This window comes from Pecten maximus, chromosome 1, assembly GCF_902652985.1.
Source record: "Pecten maximus chromosome 1, xPecMax1.1, whole genome shotgun sequence".
NCBI classification, from domain to species: Eukaryota; Metazoa; Mollusca; class Bivalvia; order Pectinida; family Pectinidae; genus Pecten; species Pecten maximus.
Genome location: NC_047015.1, coordinates 37,937,891 through 37,949,172, shown reverse-complemented (window position 1 = coordinate 37,949,172; position 11,282 = coordinate 37,937,891). Strand labels below are relative to the sequence as shown.

General features: G+C 34.1%; 1 protein-coding gene across 2 annotated transcripts; it reads left to right on the top strand.

Annotated features, from left to right (window-relative positions):
• The first annotated feature begins 146 nt into the window (after window positions 1-146).
• On the top strand, window positions 147-9,821 carry LOC117332684 (PRKCA-binding protein-like). 2 transcript variants are annotated; one of them, XM_033891692.1, is made up of 10 exons: window positions 147-283; window positions 2,448-2,688; window positions 3,228-3,294; window positions 4,783-4,872; window positions 5,216-5,332; window positions 5,692-5,825; window positions 6,183-6,275; window positions 6,674-6,774; window positions 6,896-6,990; window positions 7,119-9,821. In XM_033891692.1, the coding sequence occupies exons 1-10, from the start codon at window positions 234-236 to the stop codon at window positions 7,370-7,372; spliced, it is 1,242 nt and encodes a 413-aa protein (XP_033747583.1). In that variant the 5' UTR covers window positions 147-233; the 3' UTR covers window positions 7,373-9,821. The 2 variants fall into 2 exon arrangements, with proteins under 2 accessions (XP_033747583.1, XP_033747576.1); XM_033891685.1 differs by lacking the exon at window positions 147-283 and adding an exon at window positions 364-922.
• Window positions 9,822-11,282: the final 1,461 nt, after the last annotated feature.

Here is an 11,282-nt window from a genome sequence, read left to right as displayed (position 1 = left end):
CGGAGTAAATGAAAGATTTCGATTGGTTGAAGGCGACACACCCCACGAGCCTTTCAACCCTTTTTTCAAAATAAAGATGAGATCATCCGCAAACACCCATTCATGAATGTTGGATTCGTCTAAACACAACAGTTTATTTGCGCATGTGTTGATTTTGTGTTACTTCCGCTAATAAGAAAACTTGGAGTGCTAAAAAGACTATTAGGCTAGGCCTTAGCATACTGATCGAAAATATGTATTATGACCAAGGCGGAATGGAGTACGAGATGGAGGAAGACAAACTGTACGTTCATAAACCGTTTATTGAGTTTTATGATTTGAAGGGCACTGGATCTCGATAGCTACGGCGTATCCGCTACAGCTGCTGGATGTTTGCACCTTTCTGCAATAGGCCTAGATCTTAAACATGATCACGCATATTCCTTATTATAAAATAATATATTAATATTCCAACCCTTTAACTGAAGAATCGTACAAAAAAGCTTTCACATAAGTGGCATGATTATAATATTGAATTATGCTCGCAAACACTGACTACAAGTAAGGTTCACTGATGCATGGCAAATTTGACATAACCACGTGACTTATAAACGTAAACACGTTTTTGTCAGTTGGCTTAGATGTGTGACGTGGCCAGTGTCACATCTGCTGAAAGTCGATGCGCTTTACTGTATATTTTGTTAGAGAAAATGGCTTATGAATTACTTTTTAAATCCATGAACCATGACTGGCAAAGATATACAGCTGTTACACAAACAGTAACTTGTCAAAGAGGGACAGTAAATGTTGTCAGTGTGGTCAAATTCTAAAGACATATCATGAGTGACCAAAATTATGAATATGATTTGATTCCTACCTTTGATCCGGATGAATACGACTCTGATGAAGGTCAATTTCATATGTTTTACGAGGAAGATCGTATGTGAGTTTCTGTTGAAGCCAACATAAGTTATCTGTGATCAATATTTATCATTTAACAGTAAATAGTGTAAGTCAATGTCATATTATTTATGTGTAGGTTTTGGGTTTTATATTACCAGGTATAATAACTTACATTCTCATTGCATTGATCAGCTATAGTATTTTCTTAGCACTGGAAGGAAAACTTCTATGGCTAGCCATTGGTTTGGTTGATGCTAGAAGAGGCAGATAAAAAAAGCAAATATTCCTATCTTAAGATGATTTCTTCATGTTCATTCTTTGTTATATTGGTCCAAATTGCAATATTTTTGAAATGATATCTTCATGATTGATCTTTATAGTTTGTAATACCAATTGGCCTAAATTGCAATCTTGTGCCATGACAAGTCCTAATGGTATACCCTGTGTGCTTGGGGAGGTCCATAATCCACAATAAGCAATCACAGAACATGTCATGAGGGAATTCCTTCATAACTGAAAAAAGTAGAGCATTGTAATATGGTCTTAGGGTTGGATTTCTTGCATGCAATCCAGAGCAATTAGGGGAAGTGTCTTGCCCAAGGACACAACCATGACAGCAGAGACTGGGCTGATTCTCAGCTTCCCCAGAAACACAAAACTGACACATGTAGGGTGTGTCAAACCATGACCTTTGATCTTCACCTATGGTTATGAAGCAGGCATTTTAACATACTGGGCTATCGAGGCCCCTTAAAAAGTTGCAGCTGCCCCCCCCCCCCCCCAATGTGAGGGATGGGTTTGAGCAAATCTACATGCTGCAATTAGCTAGGTATTTAACTCCATTTCCATTAAAACAGGAGAGGGGAAGAAGATATGATTTATGTTTCACAAAAATTCGCAATGGGTATCAAGGACAAGTGAGTTCAAAAGTAACTACATATTAATTTAACACAGTTACCTGGTAGATTATTGGGTATAATCTTCCCTGGCGGTTGTTTTCTCTTTCTCTTCGGGAGTCCCCCTATAAATTGATTAGAATCTGATCAAGTGGCATGGCTTGTAAGTCAAGTTTCAGTACCCGGAGGTATTTTAATATTCTAGATTCAACAGCATTACAAAATTCTGGTAGAAATATGTACTATGTTTGATGTAGTAAGTGTATCTGCCCCTATAAACACACCCCACCTTTATCAGGTAAATAGAATGGGTGCACTTATTGAAACACAAAACGTTCCTTAGACTAATACGGTATACCTCACTGATCTGCCAATATCATCTTTTAGTCTATTAGCTATAGAGTCTTGGATTCTAGTAGCTACGAAAAGGTTTGTGGATGGAAAAAAACAAAGTAAATTTTAGATTTCACATGGAAACTTTTTCTATACATGGTTTATTTAGCACATACCTTTTGTATTTTTGTAAGTGCACAGTGCACTACTTACGTCAAATACAGTAATCATTTTGTGTATCACTACACAAGTAAGCTGTAAATTGATTTCCTTCTGATAGTAGAACAGCTGGATTTCCTGGGAAAATCAATGTATTAAAATGTTTATTTTTTTCAGGGGTATGAGAGTAACATCTGGTAGTATAGTATTAAAAAAGGATGCCCAGAATCTCATTGGTATCAGTATTGGAGGGGGAGCTCCACTATGTCCATGCCTCTATGTCGTCCAGATATTTGACAACACACCTGCAGCCAAGGATGGTACTCTAGGTTCGGGAGATGAGATTACAGGTGTCAATGGACAGTCAGCCAAGGGCAAGAGTAAAGTGGAAGTCGCAAAAATGATACAATCTATATCAGTAAGTGAAGGTGTATTATATATATATATATATGTTATCTTGTAGAGTTTAATTTAGATTAATTGCAGCGATTATCCAGAAATAAGCCTAGGGACTGGGCCAACACATAAACTTTGACTCTTAGTTGGGTTGGGTCTATTTATTACAGGATAATAGATATGGATGAACATAAGCGTATTGCAATATAATGCTCTTTCTTCTTATTTATTTTGAGGAGTATGTACCAGGTATATGTGACCAGTACAGTATACAGAAAGTACAGATCACCGATACATTTTTCAGTGGTAATAAGATTTTGAGTTAAGTTATAAATAGTGTATTAATATATATTCTACGTACATTTTCTAGTTTGACCTTGTTTGTTGCTTGTTAGATTAGTTATCTTACAATACCATGATCTAGATTAATATTCTTTTAACACTTTTCTTGCCAAAAGAATTTCAGATTGTTGTTTTTACATGCATCATTTTAAATTTTTGTATATTTCAAGAGATGTTTATATATGTGAGAAATTGAATTTTGCAATTTAACTTTTTCAGGAAGAAGTAACTATTAACTATAATAAATTGCATGCAGATCCAAAGCAAGGGAAATCTCTTGATATAGGTATGTATAGTGATAAAGGTATGTACATGTATAGCGATATAGGTATTTATAGCAATATAGGTATGTATAGTGATATAGGTATGTATAGTGATATAGGTATGTATAGTGATATAGGTATGTATAGTGGTATAGGTATGTATAGTGATATAGGTATGTATATTGATATAGGTGTGTATAGTGATATAGGTATGTACATGTATAGCGATATAGGTATTTATAGCGATATAGGTATGTATAGTGATACAAGTATGTATATTGATATAGGTATGTATAGCGATATAGGTATGTATAGTGATATAGGTATGTATAGTGATACAAGTATGTATATTGATATAGGTATGTATAGTGATAAAGGTATGTACATGTATAGCGATATAGGTATTTATAGCGATATAGGTATGTATAGTGATACAAGTATGTATATTGATATAGGTATGTATAGCGATATAGGTATGTATAGTGATATAGGTATGTATAGTGATACAAGTATGTATATTGATATAGGTATGTATAGTGATACAAGTATGTATATTGATATAGGTATGTATAGCGATATAGGTATGTATAGTGATCCAGGTATGTATATTGATATAGGTGTGTATAGCGATATAGGTATGTATAGCGATATTGGTATGTATAGCGATATTGGTATGTATAGCGATATAGGTATGTATACAGAGGTTAATCTAGACCATTTTTACTACCGAAATTGGGTAGTATTCCCCACTGATGGTGTTTTCCCCTTTGAATAAAAACAAATTCCCCATCAAGAAAAAATGCCATAAAACAGGGGAAAATTCTCCAAAACAGGGGATCTCCCCCAAATTTAATGAAATATGTAAGAATTATAGCAAATAATAGCTGTCAAATGTTAAAATTTAAAGAATAATTCAAGACACTGCCGCTCCTTTATTTCCCATAAATTTCATAATGGATAGTATTCCCCAAATCCTAGATTAGCCCCTGGTATAGCGATATTGGTATGTATAGTGATATAGGTGTGTATAGTGATATAGGTATGTATAGCGATATAGGTGTGTATAGCGATATTGGTATGTATAGTGATATAGGTGTGTATAGCGATATTGGTATGTATAGTGATATAGGTGTGTATAGCGATATTGGTATGTATAGCGATATAGGTGTGTATAGCGATATTGGTATGTATAGTGATATAGGTATGTATATTGATATAGGTGTGTATAGCGATATTGGTATGTATAGCGATATAGGTATGTATAGTGATATAGGTGTGTATAGCGATATTGGTATGTATAGCGATATAGGTGTGTATAGCGATATTTGTATGTATAGCGATATAGGTGTGTATAGCGATATTGGTATGTATAGCAAAATTTCATTAGGATAGGCTTCATTTTCTCAGGTATTATTTTATACTATTTCATCTTATCTTATTAGATAATTTTTGATACCAGACCAAATGCCAAATCATTACTTGACTAATTTCTGTATGTTCTATTGTTACAGTTTTAAAAAAGGTGAAACATCGTGTGGTGGAGACAATGAATACCAACACAGCTGATGCCCTGGGCCTTAGTAGAGCAATTTTATGTAACGGTGAGTGTTTATGAAATCACTCAATCAGTCTCTACTAGTACTTGTGAAAGTGTCCATTCAGCATTAATTTTCCTTAAAGTAAGTTTTCATTTGATACAATACCATGATATTTATTAAGATATAAAATCTCAATATTTTTCACATAGTGAAGAATTGCTTATTTGGGCAGATCAAGAGCTACAAGGTTCAAATATATTACACTGACCCACGTTCAAGATCAAATGTGTTGATTCTTAAAGAATTAAGATAATGGTAGTGATAAAATAAACTAAAATAGTATTCATGCAGATAACGTGGTGACGAAACATTATGTTCTTATTCTAAATGCATATTTGCTGCACAGATGGATTAGTTAAGAAGCTTGAAGAACTGGAGAAGACAGCGGATATGTATAAAGGTTTGATTGACCAGACAAAGAAGTTGCTAAAGTCCACGTTTGAGCTGTCTCAGTCTCACAAGTGTGAGTAAAATTAGAGCTAGACCATTTACTCTGTATTAATATCACCTTATTGTTATCAGGTGGTAAAACTCATTGATTTCACCTTATTGTTATCAGGTGGTAAAACTCATTTATTTCACCTTATTGTTATCAGGTGGTAAAACTCATTGATTTCACCTTATTGTTATCCGGTGGTAAAACTCCAGGTATATATTTATATTAAAAGTTGTTGTGTTTTTGATGATATTACAATACAGTTGTATGTGATAATATTCTGTTCCTATTTGATAATAACTTGGAGCTAAGGTGACATAACAAAAAATCAAGAAAAATCTATTTCCATTAAAAAGCAATTGAAAATGCTGTTTTCAATTTTGCAGTATTTGGGGAGGTGTTTTCAGGAATAGGAGTACGTGAACCTCAGCCAGCGGCTAGTGAAGCCTTCAGCATGTTTGGGGAGGCACATCGTAGCATGGAGAAGTTTGCTATCAGGATGTTAAAAACAGCAAAACCAGTAAGACTTTCTTAATGGAATAACATAGTCTATCACAGTAGTCTCTAGGGTAAACATCACAGTGTTGTGTATCCGTTACATCACAATGTTACCCTAACAACTGTAGCCATCTTGAACCACAAAGAATGTGCTTCAGGGCATATGGAATTTGTAAAAGTCTGCCTGATGACAGCTACCTAGTGGTCGAAACTAATCAATGACATCTACGCCACAATAATGAAGATAACTGCTGTTAGATGTTAAAAAGCTTTTATTTCAAATGTTATGTAAATGTTGTGTTTATTTACCAATGATTAGCACCATTTTGTCACAATGAAATACCTCTGCGATGTAAATGACACCTGTTCTTTGTTTCAGATGATCAGTGATCTCAACACATACCTACACAAGGCGGTGCCAGACACAAGACTTACTATAAAGAAATACCTGGATGTTAAGTTTGAGTATCTTGTAAGTTCTAAGATTGTTAGTAAAACTATTATTAATTAAAATCATATTGTATAAAATGTAAGTTAAGATATATACTATACATATATCAAAAGTATTGACTATAAAACAGTCATCAAAATGACAGGTATCAGGTAGAACTTAAATATGATAATTGAGTACTTTACTGAGACACAAATTTTGTACAGGAAATTAAAGTGCTCAGTTAAGTTTTTTGCAGAAAACAATGCATATGAATTATGGGAACTTAGTTAAGGTCTGACCTTTGGGCTTAGCTTGATATTTTATGTGTTTTGTGAATTGTTAGATTTTATGCAGAAACTTTTTATTCCAAGGTAAACATTTGATTTATAGGTGGTGTCTTTTTAAACATTCATTACACAGTTGTTTTTACTTGACAGGCCTACTGTCTAAAGGTGAAGGAAATGGACGATGAGGAATACAGCTATGCAGCATTACAGGAACCGCTGTATCGTGTAGAAACAGGAAACTATGAATACAGGTTAGTATTGTGATTTACTATATATGTGAAAACAGAAAATATTCAAGTACAATGCACTGGGCTTTAATGTAAATCTTCTTTGTGTCTTGCAGTTCATCTAAAAGTTTATTTCCTTTTTCAGGTTAGTGCTTCGCTGTCGACAAGATGCACGTCAGAGGTTTGCCAAAATGAGAGCTGATGTTCTCGTCAAGATGGAACTTCTGGACCAAAAACATGGTAGGTAGTCCAGTTTTACAGGTTTTGGTATATTTGAATGTATGAACTTGTATCTATATAAATGAAGATATTGGTTTCGAGAAATGCTCAAATACAAATTTAAGGTGGCTAAAATCTTTTAATTCCAGTCCAGGACATCGTGTTCCAGCTACAGCGGTTCGTATCTGCGATGGCCAAGTATCACAATGACTGCCATGGAGTCATGAAGAAGGCTGTCGTGTTCCCAATAGAAGTCGATCTTTCTCGTGGTACATTCACATATGACACAACCAACCAGTTCAACGATGAGGAAGAGGATGAAGAGGAGGGGGTTGAGGGTACTGTGGAGACAGGGACAGAAGTCGGAGTCACAGAGACAAATGATCTTATAAGTACTGATTAGGGATCAGTGGGGGTACAGGAAGAGGTGGCATGATTAGGGTTGGTATGAGGATCAGAACCACAGAAACTAAAAATCTCATCAGTTCTGATTATAGGTCAGTGGGGGGTACAGGGAGGGTGAGGGTACAATGGGGTTTACAATAGACATCAGAGTCATAGGCACTAACAACCTCTCCAGTACAGCTTTGAGACATTGGAGACTGGGATGGAAGTTTGTATCCCAGAGACTTAACTATCTCATCAATCCTGACTGGGAATCTGTGTTAAAGGGAGGTTTAATAAGAGGAGGGGGCAGGTTGATTGGCAAAACAAATACAGGCTATGGTATTGAAATAAACAAACAAATTGATGGCAAGGAAAAGGGTTTGCTCCTGGTTGGCTCTTTCTCTAGATGGATAAATCTCTTGATCAGGAATCTAATTTACTAAAGCAGACAGGTTTTTAGAACATTTGTAAGGATGCACAGAAAATTACTTTGCAGAAAAGATTTCCAAAGAAAATTGGATAAAATTCAGTTACTCTATATTAAAACACAGAGTTCCTGAAAAAGGTATTACAAGAATCTACAGGTGCTCTTACATACACATATGATGGGAGTTGATATTTCTGTGTGAATTATCAATATTTGAGAGAAGCTAAGATAAGGTCTTGAGGAACCTGCATTTTAATATCTTAAAAACAAATATTGTTTTTTCGTTGATGGATATTTTTTTCTACTAGAGTTAGATCTGCTTAAGAGTATAACCTGCTCAAGTCAGTTTGGATGTTTTGCCGTAACCCTATGGTTATCATATCCCACCATCATAGTTCAGAGTGATATTGTTACCTAATAGGTATGTTTTAACGTACAATGTGTATTATAATTAAAGCAAAATATTTGCTATTGAAACTTCATCCATGTTTACTGCATGTACATATAGCATACAGTTCTACGCATAGCTGGTTGGTAGTTAATGATTTGAATGAATGAAATTGTGTGGTAGAATTGTTTCATTGATATAATAATATGTGCACAGGACTTAGCACATATTCTCAACCTACAATCTGTTTATAATACACATATATACAGACCAGAAGTTTAGAATTTGTACCAAGCTCCTTTGATCGAGTACATCAATTCATCTTTGGTCGAAACAGATGGGCAATATTTTCCTTCGTAATTACTATTGCTACATGTTTTTTTCCTGTACATCTACAATCACTTGGTAAATTAATGTAAGAATTAATAATCATGAACTAAATGTATCAGAATGATAGTGAGGGATTATGTTTATAGCATCCAGGTGCTTTTTGCTACCAGAGTTGTGGACAAGACTAACACTAGCAAGATGCCTGAAATAAGTTAATTTCATATGAGGGCTAATATAGACTTCTATGTTTACTGAAATGTTTCAGGCCAAGGTTGTGGAATATTTCCTAATTAACATGTGGACTAGTACTCTAAATTTGAGAATTGTACAGCCCTAACTAGATATGAGTTTAAAAGGATTTGTTTGATGACTACGTACATTGTAACCACAGAATTTTCCCAATATCCCCATCGTAGCCACTAACTGTGTTCAACAATATTAATTTTCTTTTGAATATGAGAATTTCGGAATCTTCTTTTGACTTTCAAATCTTGAATGTTTTCATCTAAGGACTCAATGATCATATCTATGTGCATCAAGTTTGAAATAATGTTGTGTAAGCAGAAATATTTATTTCTATGTTTCTTACCTTTCAAATCTCTAGTATTGTTGAGGAATCTCATTTACCCGGTAGTAAAACTTCAGAATTGTCTCATTTTCATTTCATAGAAATTTACATTGTCACAAACACTTAACTAACATTATTAACTAACATTCCATTTAAGTTTTACTGTGTAACAATAGTTAACAAAGCCTCGGTGTGTTAAACATGCTGTTTTCACTGATTTTGGTGTAATTCCAGATCAATGAAATTTCATAGCAAATACTGACTACAAGAATATCTTGTACAATGTACTTTGGTCGCAAGTGTTTGAAGATGAATTCAAGTCTTGTACATGCTTCACTAGTATGTAAACTTTTAAACAGATAGAGGATAGGGTATAGAGGGAGATGTATCTGCCTGAAGCAATGCAATGTGTTAGAAATCCATGAAACAAGTCATTCCAAATAAATTGATTACCAAATGGCTTATCAATACTTACATACCTTATACATGTAAAGTGTACTTGTACCTGTCAAATCTCAATACATGTAAATTTTACATTTTGTTATGATTTATTTTGCAATATTTTCTGTGGATGAATCCTATTTCTTTGGAAATATTGACCAAATGTTGTGTGTTGTTTTACATTCTCCAGAAACTGTTTACTTTCTTTGTTTATGTTGTGATAGTATGTAAGAAATCTGTATTTATACATTGTTATTTTTGAAAGTTTTAAGTGAGGCTTTCAATATTAAAAGTCCATGAAGATAATATGATTTGTGTGTCATGTTTTTGTATAAGGAGTGCAGTTTCTCTAAGTCAAGCTTTTAGAATATAGCTTATTGTAATATCAGAGTCTAGTTGCACATATGTCAAGAGCTTATCAAAGTGTCGGCGTCTTTTTGCCATAGAGTAGATGATGTCTATCCCAATATCAGAGCCTTGTGAACCATGTGGAGCTTGTCATATTTGCTTTCCCCAGTTTCTGGTTTTATTGGACAATGAAATGAAACCTTATCCTTATTTATGAAGTTTGTGGACTATGTGAGCCAAGTTTATTCGAGTAATGTTCCATGTTGATCATGGTATCTTGGTTTATTCATTGTCGTTGGGCTTTGTTGACCATATATCTATTTTCATAACTGATCTCGGTAGATAGTAGTATATATGTTTTGCCAATTCAGAGTACAGTGCTCCCTTTGGAATGGCATCATTCTACTTCTAAATACATTGTATACATACTAGTATTAAATGAGCTTGACTGAATGAAGTTATCTCCCTTGTAAAAAGGTATAATTCATAGTTAGCTCCCTTCTATAATTTGCCAAATATTCAAATTAGTTGTTATCAGTACCAGTAATTTCCAGAATACCTATAAATTTATTTTGAATTCTTAAAAATATAATACGTACTTCATGCGACTTCACATTTTCAATATCTGGCACCCAACCAAACAATTAGAACAGTTTGTATTTATTTTGATGCTTGAAAGTATGAATCTATCGTAATATATACTTTTATCGAAGTGTTTTTATTATTGGTTTGAATCTGAAACAAAAAAAAAGGAAAGGTGTTTATTTTCTGATATCCTGTCGAGGAACTGTAGAGGAATCATGGAGCGTGAAATTTCATGGGAAAGAAGTTAATGTGTTGTTGGGTGGCAACATTGGGATATGGCCCACCCTACCACTAACCCAGAAAAGTTGATTTTCAGCTATATTTTCGAAAAGATATTCATTTGGTGGTAAAAAGGCATTTGCATATCAAGTCAAATTTGGAAAGGGGAGGTAACTAACAATTTTCATTTTCGACAAGGAAGGGCTTGGGAGATAAGGTAATTAATTATACTTTTTTCTAAAAGTCTCTTGCATGTTTCAAACATATCTTTGTAATTTTGTGTGTATTCAGTGGTGTCCACAGATTTGCATATACAGTATGGTGAAATTTGCAAAGGGAGATAAATAATGAAATTCACATTTAGCCAAGCGTTGTAAAGGGTAGATAACAAATAGAATTATCATTTTGCTAAGTATTTCAAAGTAATCCCCTGTATGTGGTCAAAATTAGAAAGAGATAACTAGAAATAAGAAAATTTGGTTAAATTTGAAATGGGTGATGCATGACTTTCATGTTCTGCTAAAGCGTTTGCTTGTACCATCAAATTTATAGACAAACTATAATATTGTGAAGGTTATGCAGTATGCATTTTTTTCGGTAATGTTTCTGCATTTTGATTT

Excerpts from the sequence above, each read along its gene's own strand:
- LOC117332684 (XM_033891685.1), top strand. The coding sequence starts at position 819 with ATGAGTGACCAAAATTATGAATATGATTTGATTCCTACCTTTGATCCG. Across the intron at positions 3,295-4,782 it reads AGGGAAATCTCTTGATATAG|TTTTAAAAAAGGTGAAACAT; the intron begins GTATGTATAGTG and ends CTATTGTTACAG. Across the intron at positions 5,333-5,691 it reads GCTGTCTCAGTCTCACAAGT|TATTTGGGGAGGTGTTTTCA; the intron begins GTGAGTAAAATT and ends TCAATTTTGCAG.